The 21,216-nt window shown below is 51.0% G+C and overlaps 1 protein-coding gene across 2 annotated transcripts; it reads right to left on the minus strand.

Moving 5' to 3' along the window:
- Positions 1 to 773: 773 nt before the first annotated feature.
- On the minus strand, positions 774 to 20,833 carry Gpr68 (G protein-coupled receptor 68). 2 transcript variants are annotated; one of them, XM_051196471.1, is made up of 2 exons: positions 20,320 to 20,833; positions 774 to 3,316 (listed from the first exon to the last, which is right to left on the minus strand). In XM_051196471.1, the coding sequence occupies exon 2, from the start codon at positions 3,216 to 3,218 to the stop codon at positions 2,091 to 2,093; it is 1,128 nt and encodes a 375-aa protein (XP_051052428.1). In that variant the 5' UTR covers positions 3,219 to 3,316; positions 20,320 to 20,833; the 3' UTR covers positions 774 to 2,090. The 2 variants fall into 2 exon arrangements, with proteins under 2 accessions (XP_051052428.1, XP_051052427.1); XM_051196470.1 differs by lacking the exon at positions 20,320 to 20,833 and adding an exon at positions 10,125 to 10,281.
- Positions 20,834 to 21,216: the final 383 nt, after the last annotated feature.

A 21,216-nucleotide genomic window follows, 5' to 3' on the forward strand; every position in this document is an offset into this window, starting at 1 on the left:
CCACGCATGGATTAAGTGGTCATATTCAAATGTATGTTTCAATAGGATGTTGGCAATCACAGTGATAAACATTGAGTTTGTCACTGTTGGGAAGATGCCCCAGCAGATAGAGGTTGTCAACAAACAAGGTAGGCGGCTCCAAACAAAGCCAGATGATTCTGGGGAAATGTCAGAGAGATGAATTCACCAAGCCCTTCTTCTGGTCTAATGGGGCTTCCCTCTCACTGTGGAGGCAGCTATGCAACATACAGAGTCCCAAGTGGTCAAAGACAGAGGGAGTGGCACTCCTCAAACCACAGGGCTAGGCTTTCACCTCAAAAGTCCCTGGGTGTGTTTGTAACAACACCCTGCACAGATACATTCAGGTGGGTTTGTAACAGCACCCTGCACAGATTCATCATAACAACACCCTACACAGATACATCCAGGTGGGTTTGTAACAACACTCTGAACAGATACATCCCAGTGGGTTGGTTTGTAACAGCACCCTGCACAGATGCATCTGGGTGGGTTTGTAACAACACCCTGCCCAGATGCACCCAGGGCAGACTTTTGACAATGTGTGGCACTGGTACATAACTCTTGCCACAAAGCAGAAGAGAAGACCCTTCTGCACTTGGTGGCTGGACTGACCACTTGATGGGTGCTCAAGGGCAGTCCCCAAGATTTCCCTAAGGTCAACCCCTGGATCTTTCTGACCATTTGGACATTTTGGATATCCCTGGTGTGGGTGGAGTCCCTGCCCATAAAGACTGCACAAACTCTGCTGTGATTGGTTACTTTGTTTTATTTGCAGACTGAAGTCACTATATGAATCCACCTCATAGTCCAACACAGGGATACTTGGCATAAGAGAGACGACAATACAAAAATACAGCTCCCTGTTATAAGGGGAGCCAGGCTCAGCTTGTTCCAGTCCAAGCCAGCGAGAATCCAGAATTTCAGGTCAAAATGGAGGGGGAGGAAGGGATACTGTGGAATGAAGAGGTGCCGACACTCAGCCATCACCATTGCCCCGCAAGTTCCTACTGGGGTAGGTGTGGGTCTCTCTGGCATGCAGCCATCTCTGGCAACTCTCCTACAAGAACTATTCATACCAGAGTGGAGCTTGAGTCCAAACCTGTGGTCAAGAGACATGATGATGTGTGTTTTGTTAGTTTGGTTGTACCTAGGAACTCTGGGAAACTGCCACGCTCCTCTCAAAGGCTGCTGGCTGGTCTACAGGGTGTGGTGAAGGCTAGGAGTCCCTGGCGGTAGTCACATCACTCTGGTTTCAGTGTCTTGGCACACAGTTGCCATGGACACCCTGCCATTTATATTCCCCTTCTCTCCCTTCCCTCAAGCTCTCAGGTCTAGCTAGCACTCTGGTCAGATGGAAACAAAAGGCTAATTAAGGAAAGCCCTAGTCAGGAACTTGGTCAGGGACACAGCTTGAGGCCCAAGTTCTCTTATTTGAGCTTCAGGATGACATTTTGCAGGGCCCCCGGCGTCTCCCCAGAGAGCCCTGGGGTTTGTTTGCCATCAGCCCTGGGGATTGGGAATTTGTTCGGCCAGCCCTGTAAAAGTGAGATGTGTCTGGTCCTGGGGCATATCCTGGGTCGTCACTCTGCTGCTGTTCCTGCCCATCCTCACCAGTACCTCACCCCAGCCCCATTCTTCACCTTAACCAACTTCCTGCGTCACACAAGACCACAGCACATTTTGACTGGCATCATGTGAGGTGACAGTTGCACTGGGAGGCTTGGCAGTTGAACCCTCAGGCTCCTACTCTCCCACTCCACGCCCCAGCCCTGCAGCTCTTTGCAAACGTCCTGGGAGAGACAGTTCTGCCTCTCTCCCACATGTAGCTCAGGTAGAGCAGAGAATATGGGCTCATTCACACACCCAGCAGGGCCCAGGCTCAGCACACAGAGCAGGCTTCCAGGGGCCAGGGGGGACCTAGCTGTGGCCCAAGACCACACGGTTCCTGCCTGAGGAAAGAGGCACCCGTACATGGTAATGTGGGAGGCAGCCACCACACAAGCTCCAGACCACAAGGCCTGTTGGTGAAAGCTCAGGCCTAACCTAGCCTCACATACGGATGACTCAAGCTAGGCCAACCCGACGGTGGGCGATCCTCCCACTCCCAGTGAGTTAGGGGTCTGGAAGGCTGAGTGGAGCTTGGTTAACAATTCAGGCTCCTCGCCCTGGGCCCCACTTTTCCCAGAAGCCTCAGGGGCACCCAGAGGGTAGGCCTCCCTGGCCCTGCTTGTCCTGGAGCAGGTAAGGAAGGCCAGGCAGGCTCCTCGGAGGCGGGCTAGGTCCCTGTGAGTGGTCTCACTGACGAAACAGTACAGCACCGGGTCAGCAACACAGTTGAAGCTGGTAAGGAGGAGGGAAAAGTGATAGACGTTGAAGATGCTCTTGGCAAACTCACAGCTGGCCTCCCAGAGGCTGCGCACCAGCAGCAGCACGTGGTAAGGCAGGAAGCAAGCCAGGAAGATGACCACGGTGCTCAGCACCAGCCGCTGGATCTGGTCCTTGCGGCTCTTCTGTGTGCCGTGGCTGCGGCGCACAGCCCGCAGGATGCCCTGGTAGGAGGCCAGCAGCAGGCAGATGGGGAAGAGGAAGCCCACCAGGAAGCGGTAGTAGTTGATGCCCCGCTGCCAGGACTGGATGGGGTAGTGCTCAAAGCAGACTCGGTGCCGGTCCTCGTCCTCGACGACCTCCTTGTGCTTGAGGAAGTAGATGCTGGTCAGCAGCTCCTTGGCCCAGATGAGCACACTGACGCCCACGGCTGCCTTCAGGGTTCGGAACTGGTGGAAGCGGAAGGGGTGGGCCACAGCCAGGTAGCGGTCAATGGAGATGCAGCAGAGGAAGCCCACGCTGATGTAGATGTTCTCGTAGAGGAGGATACCGCACACCTGGCAGGATAGGTCACCATGGGACCAGTTGTCGTGCTGGAGTACGTACTGCAGCCAGAAGGGGAGCGAACAGATGTAGAACAGGTCTGCAATGGTCAGGTTACACAGGTACACTCCCAGCTCATTTCGGGCCTTGATCTGCAGGTAGCCGAAGTAGAGGGACAGGCAGTTGGCCGGGAAGCCCACCACCAGCACGGTCACATAGACCACTGGAGCCAGTGTCTGGTGGATGGTGTGGTCGATGGGGCAGGTTAGCGAGGAGTTGTCTGTAGTGATGTTCCCCATCTTTGGGCCAGAAGGGGCCTCACCCCTCATGGGCTTGGAGATGAAGTCAATCTCTCCTTGGCCATCTTGTTTATAGAAGGTGACTCAAGTGTATCAAGAACTGTTCGTCACTGGTGGTAGGCGAACCCCTACAAGTCAAGGCAGAAGAGGCTTTAAATAATCAAGCTAACATCTATGGAACACCTACTGTACGTACGCACTGTTTTATGTGCTGTGCTCATTGAGAAGCTGTACCACCCAAGCAGCTCCAGTGCAACCGAGCGAGACATACCAAAACGCTGGGGTGTGGCTTGTGGCTGCCCATCTCTGTCTTCCCTTATTTATCCCGTCACTTATCTATTTTTCTGGTTCCTTGGTGCAAGCAAGGAAGGTAAAGAGGAGGCCCTAGGAGCATAACTGAGCCTGGATCTCCAGAGGCGACTCAAGGCAAGAGCGTGTGGGCTCCATCATCTTAGATACCAATAACAGTCTGATAACATTATAGGAGTGTAGAACTAGGCCCAACACTGAGGTTACAGCTGCTCCAGGGTCCTCTCCATACAGCTTCAGAAGAGACACACCCTGGTCCACATCCTTCCGTGCTTAGCAAGAAACAAAGGACAGTTTCTCATCACAGGGCCCTGCCCAAGTTCCTGCTGCTCCTCAGCAAGTGATGCCTCTCTCACCTCCCAATGGATCTTGGACAAGATTCTGGACTGGGGATCAAAAGAAGCAGAGGTCAAGCCAGGGCCAGCCATTTGCCTGATTTCGTGACTCTTTCTGAGGCTCAGTTTCCTCCTCTGGAATTTGGGGGTTGAAAACGCCTTCCTTTTTATGGTCAGGACCACATCAGATGGTAGATGGGCAGCTGCAGTGTTATCGGCGGCAAAAGGGGACCTCTGAGATGCTCACTCCTTCAGCACATTAGTGAGTTGACTGCACTGACAATGTTTGTTTGTGTTTGAGACAAGGTCTCACCATGTAGCCTGGGCTGCCCTGGAACTCACTTTGTAGATCAGGCTAACCTCAAATGCGCAGAGATCCACCTGCCTCTCCCTCCTGAGAGCTATGCACTGAAAATTTAACAAATGGAAATTCCAAACCACAATGATGTCTAAAGGTAGAATGCAATGTTTTGTGGTCCAAGTACTTGATAAATTAACATATCAAAACAGGAAAGGCTTAAACTGCTACATTGATTTAACCCTTCTCTCTCAGCTGGAAAATCGCACTGGGCTAGCTACATCAGCATTTTCCTCTTTTTATTGTTTGTCTGTTTGTTTTTGGAACAGCTTTGTCTACTGGTGAAGTCAATCTCCTCAGTGCCAGGGTGATAGTTCATGCCCTTTGCCCTGCTCAATTGACATTTTCAAGCCTTTTTCCTTTTTGCATTTTATTCCTTGAAGATGTTTTAGGTACAGCATTTTGCTATCTCATGATGAAACTTACTGTCACAGGTCTCCTGCACATTTATGCTGAAAGTGACACCACATTGTAGCCTTTCGGATTTTCCCGCCACTCTACCCCTAGCCAAGAACTGACTTTCCGTCCCCTTGAGCCCTCTTCAGAGAGCTGAGGGCTAGCTGAGCTCCGGTGAACAGCCTCTTAGAGACCATGACCAAGTCTCAGCAGACTGCAAGACTCAAGTTCCTCTAGCTCTCTTCAACCCCAGGCCTCCCCCTCCGCCCCAGCTCTCCTCTCCACCACTGCCTCCCATCTTGCCTTGACTCCTGCCTGGCCTGGGACCACCAGAGCCGAGATGGGCAAAGGAGAGGCTGTAATCTACTGGGAAGGGGCTTAGAGAAATCTGGATTCCGCAGCTCCAGGCCCAGGGTCCCTGAGGACCAACACAGGGGTTTTCTGTGAAGCCACATGCGGTCTTATAGAAAACTACATCCAGTTACCCGCTCTGACCTGTGCTTTCTATAACCTTGATCTCAGCTACTCAAGGTTAACTGTGGGAGAGAGAAGAGGGTGAGTGTGGCACACTAATATATTTTGAACTTGAGAAGCTGAAACAGGAGGTTTCAATGGCACCTTGGGCCACCTAGTCACTTAAACATGACGAATAAATACCACTACCACATGTTATATATGCACATAATGTATGTGGGAATGGTGGCACGTATCCGCCTGTCTGTAATCTCAACAATTATGAGGCAGAGGCAAGAAGATCACTGTGAGTTCAAAACCAGCCTGGGCTAATTGCTTAGTAAATTCTGTCAAAAAAAAAAAATGATATTTTTGAAAGACAGAAACCATATTCAAATAAATTCATTACAGTATACTACTATAATTATTCTTTTTCTTACTAGTTATTGCTCACATCTTCCTGCGTCTAATATACAAATTAAACTATCGTGGGTACAGGTATGTACATGTTTGATAACTCATGGTATAAATAGAGGTCAGTACCACGCACCTGTGATTTTAGGCTGCTGGAGGTGATGGATGTGTGCCCTTGGAATAAGGTAGACCACTATGGATATTCAGATTTCCTGGATAAGGGGACCAGAGTTCTCCTGTGTTTTGTTTTGTTTTTAATGAGCAGGGGATAGGTCTGGTCTAAAGCACCCTTTTCTCTCATTTGGATTCTAACTCCCCTAACTGATTTAAAGCCCAGCCCCCTCCTCCACCCAAGCTCTCCCGTAACCCTAACCCTCAGAAGCCCTCCAGCCCCTCCCTCCTCACTACCCTAGCTCCCCTCTCCACCTCATCCCTGCCTCTACCCAACCCCAGTCCTCCCACTCAGGCCCTTGCGTCCGTCTGTCCGTCCATCCTCCGGAGAAGCAGCCCGAATCGCCTCCTTGCTTACACACTTGGGAGCAGTTTCTCTCACACCTAGACTGAAAACCAAGCACCCTTGCTGACCTACCAGACCCCTGGTTCTAGCTCCCTAAGCTTGCCTGCCACCCCACCAGGCAGCCACACAGCGGCCTTCTGTGCCTCTGTCCCTCTATCTGGATCTTGCCTGGCGGCTCCTTCCTAGAGTTCACTGTGACACCTGCCCCACACAGCATCTGCTCTGCTCGAGATCTGCTCGACTGTCACTTCCTGGAAAGGTATCTTCTGGCACCACCTCAAACACACACACACACACACACACACACACACACACACACACACACACACGCTTGAGAAAGAAAAGGTGTGTGTGTAAGTGGGGAGGGATACAGCACAGGCCCCAGGCGTCCACAGACCAGAGCAGACTGTCTTCCACAGACAGAGGCATGCCCTGTCAGGTCCTGGAAATTCCCTGACAGTCACCAGGCCCCAAGTCTGTTGTTTACTAGTGGTGAGTGTATGGACATGTGGGGTAGGGTGAGGTGGGGCTTGTCGCTTCCTCTTTCCTAAGCCAGCAGCAAGCTACTTCTGGCAACCAAAGGCAGAAATATACAAGCCCGCAGAGCCAAGAAGCAGCGCTGTCTGCAGTGAGGTTGAGGCACCTCCTACGTTCACTTGGGAGCAAAAAGAACAGCAGTTCTTGAACTGGGTGCATCCGGATCCACTGGAGGTTTAAAATGTTGCAGAGTCTCATTGGCCTGAGTTTCCAAACTGGCTGGGTCAAAAATGTTTCCGTCTCAAAAAAGCTCCTAGGAGATGCAGAAGATGCAGGGTTGCTGGACTATGGATCACACTATTTGAACAGCAAGGCACCAGAAACGTCTAGAAGGCCATAGGTTCAGATTCTGAACATGCTCTCTTTCTTGAGTTCCTGAGGCACAGAGCAGATGCAGCCCGAAGGGACTTAGAACCCAACAGGAACTTTGCCCACAACAGGCCACAGGCCCGGCATTTCTAGACTCCTCCGGCAGGGAGTGGCTCCAGGGGCCCAGGTATTCTTGTGTCTTCTCCTTTAGCTTGCAAAATGTTTGGCACTTTATTTAGGGTTCCATGTCTGCACTACAGTTCCACCTTCACAACCCTGTTTTTGTTTCTATTTAAGACATAACGTGACCAAAGAGACAAAGCAACTTGCCCAAAAGGCCAGTACTTCCAGTTCTCATGAAACAGGTATTTGTGGACCATGTACAGCATTCACAGAACCAGGCTACACACACACAGAACTTAAGAGAGAAAACGGGAAGAACTCCCACCCCCAGGGACCCTGCAATCCCAGAAGTCAGGAAGGCCACATGCATTGGCCGCACCTGGTGGATGCATGAGCATCTCTCACACACACATCAGTGCTGGGTCACTCTTGTGATTCCTTGCATACTTTCTGTGGTTCTAATCCCATCACAGCCCGATGGCTCCCAGAGCTCTAGCTGAAGGTGATATGAACCACTCCTGCAATCGCACAGGACATGCTCAGTGGGGTTCACACTAGGTCCCACATTTTCTCCACTAATCTTTTCTTAGAAAAGATGTCCCCACTTGCCAAGTTCTTCGCCTTGAATGGATGTCCTTTATCTTTCTCCCTCATCCTCCTTCACGGCTTTAAGTACATTGCCAACTCCTAGAATTTTCAACTTCTACACTTTTGAAAGCATCACTCGTTTCTTCCTTTCTCTCACCAGCACCTAAGACTGGCTTGGTCAAGACTTCCTTCCTGAAGTCCGTGCAACTGCCGTAAGTTAGGTTCATGTCTGTGACTCACTACCTACACTCCATCTTCCAAAACACAAATCCAACAAGTCATACACTGCCTGTCCAAACATTTGCCCACCCACCCAGTCACCTATTCACTTATTCACCATCCATTCCCTATCCACCCATCATCCATCATCCATCCATCCATCCACCCATCCTTCATCCATCATCCATCCACCACCCATCATCCATTATCTACCCATCTATCCATCTACTCAGCCTCCCACCCATTTCCATCTATCCAAACATTCTTCCTAGAACAGTCACTGAATGTCCATTGTATGGAAGACATTACACTATACCCTGGCTCTAACAGCCAACTTCATTCCCTTCCCACGAGGAAGAGGGGATCAGTGAAGTAAACTCCTGGGAAGAGTTCAGGAGTCTGTGGGAGTTCTTTGGAAGTAGCCTAATGCAGTGAGGGAAGGCTTCCTGAGCAGCAACAGCCAAACTAAGGCTAAGGGAAGAGGAAGAGCTACCAAAACAGTAGGGAGTTTCTGCCTGTGGAAAATGTGTGTATGCCATCAAATATAAGAGGGAGAAATGAGTACTGAAAGTAGCTTGGCATGACAGCATGGAAGTATGAGACAGGCATGGCCAGAGAGGAGACAAGAGGCTGTACAGGGTGCCAACAAATAGGAAGGAAGTGAGGGAGAGGGAATGGAGACGCTCTTCAATGCCTGGTCCTCAAGCCTCTCAAAAATGACCTGTTAGATGGATAAGTGGGTTGTTGCTGGGTGGGGAGTGGATGTTTAGGGGAAGGAGTGGGTGAATGGGTGGGGATGTAGGTGAGTGGGCAGATAAATGAACAGGTAGACATATTGATGCATGTATTGATGAGTGAGGGGCAGGTAGGGGAGGAAACAGCTGGAGGATGAATGGGTAGGTACATGGGTGTGGACTCCGAGGCTGGGTGCTGGAGCAGTGAGGTCACTTGCAGAAGTAGGAAAGTGGGAAGGAGGGACCTGAGGGACTGCCTTAGCTGGATGGTGAGTCTCATACAGCCAGCTCACACTCCTACCACTCGTGAGGATGAGCAGCCTCCGGGGGAAGGCATCCTTCTACCCATCCACTGGAATCTATCTACCTGGAGTCCAGAACTTTCATCCTCACAAACTAAACACCATGTTGGACACAGAAGTGTTTTTGAAGTAGAAAAGCTGAGGCCCATCCGCATGGAACTTTCCGTTAGCCAGCACAGTTCTGTACATACATTCCATGTCCCCGATAAGAACACCGAGGGTGGGCGGTGAGCCAGCCTCCTGGGCCTTCCACAGCTGGGGTGTGGTAGGTCGGGCTTTAAACTGAATCCTCGCTCTTCCTTTACCCTCACCTTCCAACCGTTGATCAGGGTCACCCCTGAGCAACCAGCTTCAGCTTCCAGGCCTCACAGACACACCACGGGGGCCAGTAGACTTTGCTGTGGGCTAGCCTCCTGCTCATGGAGGGTGTTTTACCAGCTTACTTTCCATGCACCCAGTTCGTGGCCTTCCGTGATGGAGGGACGTGAAGAAGGCAGTGGAAACAGCTCTCTATCATCTAGCTGAAAAACTAAGAACTGTGCACAAAGTGATTCAGCACCTAGAGGCAGACCCTCATACTCATGGAGCCAGGGTAGAAGCCACCAAGGGTTCGAACGAAGCCCTGAGACGGAGGAAGCACCTCACAAGGTGAAGCTGGTCCCAGGTAGGAGAAGATGTAGAGAGCTGGATTCCTCCTGGCTGGCGTGTGAACGATCTCTTCCCCGGCTCCTGTTCTCCTGCGTGCAGTAACTCTGCAAGCCCCCAGACAGTGTCTGCTGGTGCCTGCCAGGGACCGCTCGCAGCCTCAGACCGCAGAGCTGGGGGCTTCCTGCTTCTCTTCCCTCAGCTGACCCAGACATTTACTCAGTCTGCTTCCAGAGGGATTAGGGTACCCAAGTGTCCTTCAGAAGAAGTTTCCCCGGGGAAGGGAGACAGAAATCAACTGGTTTTTTTCCTTCTATTGTCACATTTCCCCCCAAATAGTCTCACTCCTGCAATGACAAAGATAACTGAGTCTCATTTCTAATGTCCTGTAACAGTTTCAAAGTCAGTCCAATTTCGAAATCCCTGTGAGCTGGGTGGGGCTGGCGTTGCTAGCCATTTCATGCAACCTGAAGCCCAGGGAGGCTGAACCAGTTCCCATGGTTTAAACAGTAAGTCAGGATGGATCTGAGTCCAGAAGAAAGGCAGCTAGACTGCCTTAAAATAGACCACAAAAACAAACCACAAACAATAGCAAGAAACACACTTGATAGTATGGCCCTGTACACACACACACACACACACACACACACACACACGCATGTGGGTTGAGAAAAAAACTCCCCAAAGCAATGCTTACCTTGATGCTTGTCATGCATGCTGGCATTTTCTATTTCATTTCTTTTATACGCAAGTCTTGAGCTATTAGATTGATTTCTGTCCCACAAGCAGGTCAGTTTGGAAACTATCCAATCCCATACCCACACTTCCTGGCTTTTCTGAAGCCTCCTGGAAAGGCAAAGGAAGGCAACGAGGTGTCTACAGGCAGCTGAGGGGCAGATGGGGAGCTGTCAGTGAAGTCCAGCCTCAGCAGCCCCAGGGGTCCTCTGCAGGAGAACCTAGTAAGAGTCGGCTTTGACTCAGTCTGTCTAGCTAAGCGCTATCCTCAAACCTCAACTAGCTACTCCTACAGCTCAGCTTGGCAGTGCATGGACAACCCTGCACCGGGATGAGCTGGCCCTCTCTCAATTCCTGCAGAAAACCCTCCCAGCTCATCTAGAAAATCCCCAGCTGGAGGCTACCCATTCCTGAGCTGAGGCAGAATCATGTGAACTCCAATCTGGTGTCAGGCTGGGCGGTTGCCGAGGAACCGCCCGCCCGCCAGCAGGAGGATGAGGGAGGCAGTGTGGATCTCTCCACACACCCTCCATCCTTTAGGCTTGCCACAAGCTCCAGGTGGAGTCAGGACTAGTCTTGCTGCAAACACTCAGACTTGAATTAAGGCTGGTGCCCTGGAGTGGGGGCTTAGAAAGAATTGGACACCCTAATTCTAGCTGTCACCTCGGGTACATGCTAGATACCAATAGACACAGAACACTGAACCTCCTTTCTGGAGCTTTCTTTTCACTGAAGCCCCTCAGGTTTGCATTGTGGTCGCTGACTTAGGGCCACCAGAGGTAGGGACAAACTAGCAACTGGTAAGACAGGAAAACTGAGTGCACCCCTAGCCTCAAATCCTCCCTCCTGGCAACTAACATCTGGGTTAGTGGGTCTCAGCCCTGACCGCATTCCTCAAAAACAAACAAACAAACAAACAAACAAAAAACCACTTCAGAGCCTATTAACAACAACAACAACGTGTGTGTGTGTGTGTGTGTGTGTGTGTGTGTGTGTGTGTGTGTGTGCACGGCAGGCTCTATTCTAGTTTAATTAAATTGTCCAAGCATCAGTGTTCTGCAAAGTTCCCTGGTCAATACTAAAATACTAAAGTGGACAGGTAAATGGGACCAGCTCCACAGACCCATAGAGCAGGGGTACGAGGGTCAAAGCTCTGGGCAGGATTAGATGTGTGGCCCTGAGCATCAACCAAGTACAGGATCCCACCCGTGAACTCTTCCTGCTCCTGCGAGCCGTCATGAAACCTTCCTGTGTTCATTTACCCACTGCAGGACACAGGCCAGGCTGTAGGAAGTTCCCCAGTCCAGCCCTGCAATTACAGGTGGGGAAACTTGGGGCCCTGAGGACCAGAGATCTGGACAGAGCCTAACCATAAGGATGCTTGAGCTGTGACTGATGCCTGATGCTGTTGTCAAGGACTGAGACAGAGTCTCTCCAAAGCAGGGTCCTTGGAAACCCATCACAACATATACACGGAGCCTGTGCACACACATCACACACCACAGGGCCCAGGGGGCACAACATCATTGTCTTCTCCAGAGAGCATACTGCTACAGGACAGTGTTAGCTGAGGCTCTTTCCAAGAAATGCCAGCACATAACAGGCCCTTTTCAATTGTCACCTACACCACTTGCTAGTTGGAGGTCTAATGTTACAGGAAGGGCTGCCACTTGTTCTGGGGTGACCATCTGCTAGAGTCAGATGTTATGCCCGAGGTCTAGAGTGTACTTATTTTTCCATGATGTCACACAGAGGAGGGGAGAGTATAAGACTGCCTGCCTGACTACCCCTGGGTCACAGAGAGCACCTCTGGCCCTCCCTTTCAGTGTGGCCCAGCTTAACAGGACATATAGAAACTGTACCCACACTATGACCTCGCCACCTTCAGGAGCCAGTAATGACATTGTGAACTCCCTCCAGGACACCCAGGGACCAGAAAAAATGTCCTAGACCTCAGTTAGCAAATGCATAACTCTTTGTCTGGAATAGGAACCCCTGGCAAACCCACCGTGCCTCAGGCATATTGATGGAGGGTTTCCTTAGCCCAGGTCCTTGTAACGACGTGTAGTAAGAGAAAAGAGCCATTGGTAGGTCTTTGGTGTTGGGATTTTTTTTCTTTCTTCAGTAGTGACACTACACAGTGGCCTCAGGAATCCTAGAAACACCGTAAGCCCCTGCCCTTTTGAAATTTCTCCAATATAACCTACAATGATACAAAAGCAAAGAGCCTGTGGCACACTGCTATCGCAACAAGAATTGCCCTGTGCCAATCTCCAGGGCTCTGCCTTTCAGCCACAGAAGAGAACACGGGGAGCAGCTACTGCCCAGGGCAGGGCCGAATAGGAGGGTGCCATTGAATGGGACTAGGCCAGCCACCTGCCAAGTTTTACTCCCTCCTTCCCCTCCCCCTTGGGTTTAAAGACACAGTCTCTATTTTTGGTGGTAGGGCTTCTTTTGTTGTTGTTTTGTTTTTGTTTTTTGAGACGGTTTCTCTGTAGCTTTGGAGCTTCCCCTGGAACTCGCTCTGTACACCAGGCTGGCCTCAAATTCACAGCGCTCTGCCTGCCTCTGCCATCCTGAGTGCTGGGATTAAAGGTATGTGCCACCACCAGCTGGTAAGGCACAGTGTCTTATGTAACTCAGGCGGCCAGAAACTTGACTATGTGTGTATCCCAGGCTGCCCTTGGACTCAAGATCCTGCTGCCTAAGCCGTGGACCTGCTGGGATCACAGGCATGCATCACTACATCTCTCCACTATACCTCTGGCCCTGTCAAAGTGACGGCACTTGTAAAGGACCATGGACTCCACTGGATTGAGCCCTGACTGCCTCTATTGTGCCACAGCATAAACATCTACTTCTGGAATCTGCCTCTAAAGAGTTGTGAACCTCCCTCAGCTGCTTTGGAAGCCGTTGGCTGCCATTTGTTTCAATGCAGAAGTCTGTTCCGAGACAGAGTTCTAGACCACAGAAGAACTTAAGTTACCTACCATCTCCCCAGAAATCTAGGCAGCATGGGAGGCAACATGAATAGCCCTTGGGGGTCTATATGTATGGTCTCCAGCACATGGGAGTAACCACATGGCCACTCAGAGGCCAGCAGAAGACGGAGGGTAGCAGCATAGGCTCTGACTCAGACCTGGAGGTCAAGTTGAACACGCCTATTCCCTGTAGCACTGAGAATCATATATGCTACTAACTTCGTGAAGCTCCAAGATGATAAGACCCAGTAAAGTGGCTGGCGCTTAGTAGGTCCTGAACCCAGTAAAGGGGCTGGCATTTAGTAGGTCCTGAAAAACAGCCAGTGAGATGATGATGATGATGATTGGTTGATGATACTGAGCCTGGAGTTAGAACCTACCTTCTTGCCATCTGATGACCCAAGCCAAGGCAGAAACTGGGCAGATCAACTTGGAAAATGATGATGGAGCACTGTATATTACCACAAGGGTTTTCAGGGATTCAAACTATTCCACTGATTTGAAGCTAATCAGGGTGGAGGTTCTGAGGGGCTCCCTGGGGTTCTGGCAGTGTAAGCAATGCCTGTAATTAGCCATCTGCAGTTTACTGCAGGGAGCCTTTCCTGGATATGTCTTCAGTGCTGTGTGTTAAGCTAGCACACGCTTATAGCCAAGGAGACTCTGCACAGGTCAGCTAGATTCCTGGGGATGCAGCGGGTTCCACAGGGGTCAGGCGGATCTGGAAGAACCTGCAGCCCCTCAATGTCTACAGCAGCCACTAAGGATGTGGCTATCAACCAATGCCTGCTCTGGTTTTCAGTTTAAAAACAATACTGTGTGTATGCACGGGCATTCAAAAGCACCGCTGTTGACCTTGACAACAGCTGTATTGGTAACACCTGGGTGCCTACTGAATGCAGATTCCAGGCCCTGCCCTGGACTCACAGACTCAGAGTCTTATAAGGGCCTAGAGATGCCCGGTGGTTGGAAGCACTTGCTGTGCAATCCCAAGAAGCAGAGTTTGAGTCCCAGAACCCATGCAGCAAGGCAAGCGACTAGTTAGGCATGAACTGGGGAGGTGCATACAAATGGATCTCTGCAAGTCTGAGGCCACCAGTGTAACAATGAGTTCCAGGAAGTCTGACTACATGATGACGACTTGTTTTAAACAAGAACAATAACCAAACAGAAAACAAGTGAACCAAAGCAACCCTGGGCCCTCAGAGACATAGCTCAGGGGTTAAGAGCAATGACTGCTCTTCTAGAGGACCCAGGTTCAATTCCTACAACCATCTGCAACTCTAGTGCCCGGGGATCTGACACCCTTTTCTGGCCTCCAAGTATACCAAGCATACAAGTGGCATACCCACATACATTCAGGCAAAACAACCATACATACATAAAAGAAGAAAACAGATAAATGTTTTAAATGAAAAAAAAGAAAAAAGAAAAAAACCAAAACAGTAACAATGACAGTGAAAGCTGGGTATCCACAAATATCCGTGCAAGAAAAATAAGAGGGTCCATTTTCAAAACAAAAGTACCTGGAGGCCCAGCAACAATGAACAGAAAGCGCTGGTCCCTGCTAATGCCAGCAAGCTTAGCTACCGCCACCAAAACTAGACATTTAGAGCAGAAAATTATCAACAGCCAGGCTTTCCTCATGACCTGCAGAGGTTACGTCCCTGAGAAGCATAAATAGACAAACAAATAAATAAGCAAGCAAGCAGAATCTAAAAGTGAGGTGATAAACGACCCAGGGCCTTCACTGAGAGGTAGGCAACCATAAGCGGCAGAGGACACGTCAGACTCTACCCCACCTCCCATGCCCCCCTTGCTCAGCCCTTGAGGACAATGAGGAAGGGACCCACGTTCGGGTTATGAAAGCTGTCCTCTGCCCTCAGCTGGTGCACTGGTGGAGTGAGACACCCACCCTGCCCGCACCTGTTGTACTGAACACACCATCGGGGTGTGGGAACAGGTGCGGTGTCACCTGGGGGCACGAGGTCTGGGGTCTCTTACTTCCTACTCGGAGACAGAAAGCATCCGGAGGCATCCTTAGGATGGGAACCTGCGGCGGTCATCTGTCTCTGTCGTAAGTGATTTCTCCCTGGATAAACATCCATCAGCCGATCGTTCTCCAGATTCTTATTTAGCACACTATACACTGGCCACTTGCTTCTTTGGCTTGGTGCCCAGCCTGGCAGGGCTGTAATATAAACTGCCTCACTTTCAATACTCCGGTCACCAGGGCTTAATATTATGAGTGTGGAGTGTTTGTTCCTCACAACCTGTAACTCCAGATCCAGAGCTCTGATAGCCTGTTCTGACCTCTGAAGACACGAACACACACACACACACACACACACACACACACACACACACACACAAAGTATCTTTAAGGGATGGAATCAATTTCAGCAATCTCCTGGGTGGTTATGACACATACCGAGGTTTCCTGGCCAAGCTTCGATACCAGCTTCTCTGTGCAGCCCTTCCAGAGCCCAGAGGGCAAACCAATTTCCCCTCCACTTCCACACCACCTCTGTGACTGCTTTGTCCTTCCCTGGCTGCCCTGTGACGCTAAAGGTGAGTCTGTTCTCTCATTATATGCCAGGGACCTCATGAGGAAAGAGGTGTGGCAGGAAGTTTCAACCACAAGGGAGTTCAAATTGAGGGTACACAAGATGGGTACGTGCATGCCTTAAGCTGTATCCATTGGCCAGAAGGGTGCTGGGCTCCTCAAAGGCTGTCACTCTGTGGGGAAGACATGATCATTGCAGCTCTGCCCCCCAAGTGAGACCTAGGGTCACAGAGCTGGCAACTGATGGTGCTGGCTTTAATATATTTTCATGACTGCCAGTGTCATTCACGGAACTGTGCATGGTGACTTCTGGACGCCCACATTCTCCTTCGTTTCAAGTGTGCTGCTGGACACTGACACCATAGCCCCTTGCAGGCTGGGCCTCCGACCTCTACCTCTGAGCTCTATTCTCAGCCCCCCACCTCACCCTGGGCCTGGGTCCCCTTCGTCTCCCATCAAGGGAGACGTACACTAAGTACATCAAGTATTAGAGTGAATGAGGGACTCTACACACATTTTTCCTGCAGCCTGTCTGAAGCCTGGTGTGGCTGAAAGCGGTCAGGAGTTTAAAAAATGGGAGAGACAGGCAGGACATTGAATGGAGAACCGGAAGAGGGCAAGTTTTTATTCTAAAGGTGTGGGGGGTTGGCTCTGGGTGAGTATGAATCACCATAGAAGCCTGTAGCCCAGCCAGAGACTTCAAGCCAGGAGGGTCTGTGGTCTGTGGTGGTAAAAGCTGTCTGAGCATCCTTCTTGCTTCAGGCCAGAGTAACCCAAGGCCTTTAGGTTGCCATGGAAACTCAAGTCTGCCCTCCTTCTACACTTCCTGCCTACCCACCCTGAGAGCTCTATGCCATCAATTAATGATTCAATAATGTCTGACAACAGTCATCCAAGCACAGGCTGCAGCCTCCTGAAAGCAAACAGACTTCTCCCGGGGACTGGGAGCCACAACGATGCACACTGACTTGACCTAGGGCCACCTGATAAATTCTTTTCCCCCAAATCTAGATTACTCCTCTCTATCTTCTTCCTCTTGGTTTTGAAGGCTTGAGGTTGCCAGGGATGAGGACTGATGCTGTAGAGACTTCCTGAGAAACAAGCTGGGAAAACCACCACATAGGACGATTACTCCCTCAGCCCTGACTCAAGACCACAAACACTGACTGTGTGTCTGTTGGTCCTCCTGGAAGAGACCTGTCATCTTTGTACAAGACAAACTGACTCCCAGCACGCAGAAGGCAGGGAGGCTGAGATCTGACTCCGTTGGTGGAAACCTTACCTAGCACAGAAACATCCTGGGTTCAGTCCTTAGCCCTGCAAAAAACCAAGTATGGTGTCCTATAGCTGTAATCCCAGAACAGGGGGTCAGAGGCCCACAGTTAACACCAGTTTGTTTATGCTGCAGAATATTTATGTGATGGTGTGATACCTTTGTTTCTGCCACCTTTGCTAAACACATAAAGAAGTGTTAATTTGTTTGTGCTGAATTTGTTTAACTATGTAAAGATGGGTGGCATCTGTTTCGCCTTGCCTGCCTAAGGCACCTGATTGACCTAACAAAAAGCTGAATGGCCAATAGCTAGGCAGGAGAGGGATAGGCAGGGCTGGTTGGCAGAGAGTGTGGCTCAAGGAAAAAAAAGAGAGAAAGGAGGAAGAGGGACACACCTGGGGCCAGAAGCAGGCAGGCAGGCAGGCAGGCAGACAGACAGACAGACAGACAGAGAGAAAGAAAGAAAGAAAAGAGGGGGGTAGGAAGGAAGAAAGAAATCAAGCAAGCAAGTCCTGAGTCAAAACGTAAAGAGAAACAGATGAAAATAAGAGCTAAGATAAGGCTGAGTATTCATAGCTAACATGAAGTCTCTGTGTCATCAGAAACCAGCCTGGGCTATAGCAGACCCTGGAAAGAGGGTGGGGAAGATGGAGGAGAAGGGAAAGGGTTACTCTAAGATGGTGCAAGCAGTAGGAGCCCTTCTAGATACTGGTGGGCTCTGTGATGGCCTGACCCATAGAGTTAAGTGAAGCAATTCTGTCTCAGCTTCTGAGTTCAGCCTAAGGAGACAGACAGCCCCCACTCCCTGTCTCTGGGGACAGCTGTTAATTGAAATAAAAGTGCTAAACTGGAGGGAGCTCCCCACCCAAGACAAGGGCTGACATCCCAGAGGAACCCCCGGCTGACTGCGGGGGCCAGACTCCTGCTCTATGAGAGTGTGTGTGTGTGTGTGTGTGTGTGTGTGTGTGTGTGTGCGTGTGCGCGCGTGCATACGTGTGTGTGGTCCACTGGCAGGAAGGCCACCCAGCTGACAGAGATGACCCGGTGTCTCCGAGCCCTTCCTAAATCTCAGTCTTTTGAGCAACATAGCAGTATGCTGAGCCCACATCGTTTTTGTTTGTTCCCCTTGTTTCTTCCATTTACTGTGTTTTGATCACGTTACTCCCACTCTCCCCTCCCCCAACTCCTCACAGATCCGCCCCATCCACCTATCCCCCCCCCCCAGCTAGCTATCCTCACTTTTTAATGATCACGTTGAATCCAATATGCTACCCATGTACTCCTAGGTGTGGGGCCACCCAGTGGTGCATAGTTGACCTACTATGGGTCACACCCTTAAAGAAGTCTGGCTCTTCCTCCTATCTAGAGTCCCTAGCTGAGCTCATGTATTTAAAGTGCTTCTCTCTGCAGGTGGCGCTGGCCTTCAAACCCTGCATTCAGGAGGCAAAGGCAGGCAAATCTCAAGGCCAGCCTGGTCTACAGAGTGAGTTCCAGGACAGATAGGGGTGTTACACAGAGAAACCTCATCTCTAAAAACAATAACATGATGATGATAATAATAATAAAGTGCTTTGCTCAGCTGCAGTGGCTAATGGGCATGTTAGTATTATTGGCTCCCAAATCACTTAAGGGTCTACCATGTACTGGGTTCATTTGCATGGTTAGCTGACTTTAGTTTTTGCATCGACTCTGTCACGTGGGCATTGCCATCTCCACTTCCCTGCAAAACGCAAAGGCTCAGAAAGGGAAAGCACAGCGATGAGGTCACCTAGCTGGGACAGGACTTTCAACGCCAGGCCCCCAGAGGTCCCAGTTTAATTGTCCTTCTGACTCTAGTCCCTGTTGGAGAAATCTCTTCCTACAGTGTGCATTTTACCCTGAAAATGTACTGGGGATGGGGGGGGGGATTCTCAGAGTTGGTATCTACACCTTGGAAGTCAGAGACAGTAGACAGTGAACTCCAGCCACAGGCCCCTCTCTCAGAGGCGCCCACTGAAGCTTGAGGTGAGGGCGCTGTGGACTGGAGGTGTGCATTGCAGTTGTGCAGCCCTCTGGAGAGCAGGTAGGAGAGAAAGGGTGAGGATAAAAAGGAGGAGAAGCCCAATACCAACAAACAGAAGAGGCTGTTCTGAATGGAGCCATGGAGTTCTGGACCTGGGCAGACAGCTCAAGGCATATACAGCCTGTCCGGTGTTGCGCACTGAGCTGGGAATTTCCCTGCTCTGCCTCTTGGACACTCACCTCTGTATTAAGAGGTGGAGGCAGGAGGAATGACACAAGTCATAACCTTGTTGTCTCAGATTTGTGTCATTTCAAACGACCATTAGATGGTCATTAAACTCTGGGGTCCATCCATCCACCCATTCACCCACCCACCCACCCACCCATCCATCCATCCACCCACCCACCCACCTATCCATCCACCCACCCATCCATCCATCCATCCATCCACCCACCCACCCACCCACCCACCCACCCATCCATCCATCCACAGGTGTCCCCTTCCCCTTTCACAGCCAGACATGCTCAAAGCCATTCGGGCACATTGGCACCAAGACAGTGCCCTTTTGATCCAGTGCTGAGCCCCAGATAACTTGCTTCTCTTAGCGTTTGCTTCGCTTTTATCCACCCATCCCTTCATTCCAGACACAGGATCTGGGACACAGCTTTCTCTCTGGGCTGTTTGATTCCCAGAGGAGATTTAGGGGTTAGGACCAGCAAGTGCTAGTACTGCTCCTGCTGACTGGTGGTGGGCCAGCTTTCCTGTCCCTGAGTGAAAGGCGAGGACATGGGAACTGTTTGGATCTCAGTGCCCGAGGTGTGACCAGATCCTGCCGGAAGAAGGGACACACAGATTCGGGGAAAGGACCCCACTGTAATTTTTGGGTCACCAGAACTGGAGAAATGAAGGGTTAAAGGTCTCACACTTTTTTTTTTCAGGTGAAGAAATTACCAGGCGGCTACTGAGCCAGGCACGGGGGTGGCTGCTAAACCCGGTGGCGACCGCATAAGGAGACACCCAACCCAGGAGAGGACCGGGAGGCGCCAGCGCTCCGGGACAGACACTACCCGGTCACAGTCAGTTCTGCGGGTCCACCGCACAAACACGATGCTGTTTGGAGGTGTGCCTGCTTCTGCTGTGCACACGCGTCTGCGCGCAGTCGCACCCGCATCTGTCGCCGGGCAGCGGTTGCACACCCGATCCCACAGTGTGCGCTCTGGGGCAGGATCCACAACCCAGCCGCAGACCCCCCTCCCCCACGCGCTTCTGCGGGCCCTGGCATGCCAGCGACCCGGGACCGTGGCAAAAAGAAGGAGCTTGGCTCTCAGGGACGCGTACCTGTGAGGCGACAGTCTGGGACGCGGGCCTGCTGTCCTCCGGTGCGGTGCTCTGGCTGCCAGGAGAGGCTGGGGACTCCTGCAGGCAGGCAGGTCTCTCTCCTAGCCAGCCTGGGCCACGTTGTGAGAGATTCCTCCGGCTCCCAACCCCCGTCAGGCACAGCCAGACCTGCCGGCCCACGCCCTGCAGTTCACACTGACCGCAGGCCACAGGAGAGGCGCCTGCTAGAAGGGCCGAGGTGGCCAGAGCGCGCGCCGGTCCCGGAGGTGCAGCATCCCCCGCCCCCGCTAGCATCCTGAGCTAGACACTTGCTCTGCAGAGGAAGCCTGAAGGGCTAGGGAACTTCTTTGGCCACAGGCACTGCGAGGGGCACTGAAACCCAACACCGGAAGCTGGGAGAAAGGTGGACAAGAATAACCTTTCTATATTCATCTTCGATCTCCAACATCAGTGGTACATTGGTGGCCACTCGGTAAATGTGAGTGTCACAGATCTGAGCCCTGAGCCTCCTGGATCCCAGACCCGGTGCTTCTAGAGCCAGCAGGGGTGGCCCAGGACTTCACCAATGACCCCTTCTGGTTTTATGGAGACATAAAGAAAAACTTTATGCCCTTGGCCCTATGTGCTCCCAAATAACACTGTAACAAAAGCCACAGCTTGCATTGCTATTAAGCACCTAGACATGTTGATTTGATTCACTCTAGAACATGCTACTACTATTTTTCCCATTTATAAGAGGAGACATGGAGGCATCAAGAGGTCAAATAATTTGCCCAAGACCACACAGCTATTCGATGAAGACTTTGGGATTCAAATCTACATCCCATCCTATGCCAACTTATGTGGTTCCTAGCTCTCTGGCAATTGCTTATCTAACTTCTAGACTGGCTAACCAGA

Source organism: Phodopus roborovskii, unplaced genomic scaffold (genome assembly GCF_943737965.1).
Source record: "Phodopus roborovskii unplaced genomic scaffold, PHOROB, whole genome shotgun sequence".
NCBI lineage: Eukaryota > Metazoa > Chordata > Mammalia > Rodentia > Cricetidae > Phodopus > Phodopus roborovskii.

Coding starts and splice junctions, on each gene's coding strand:
- Gpr68 (XM_051196471.1), bottom strand. CDS start 3,218: ATGAGGGGTGAGGCCCCTTCTGGCCCAAAGATGGGGAACATCACTACA.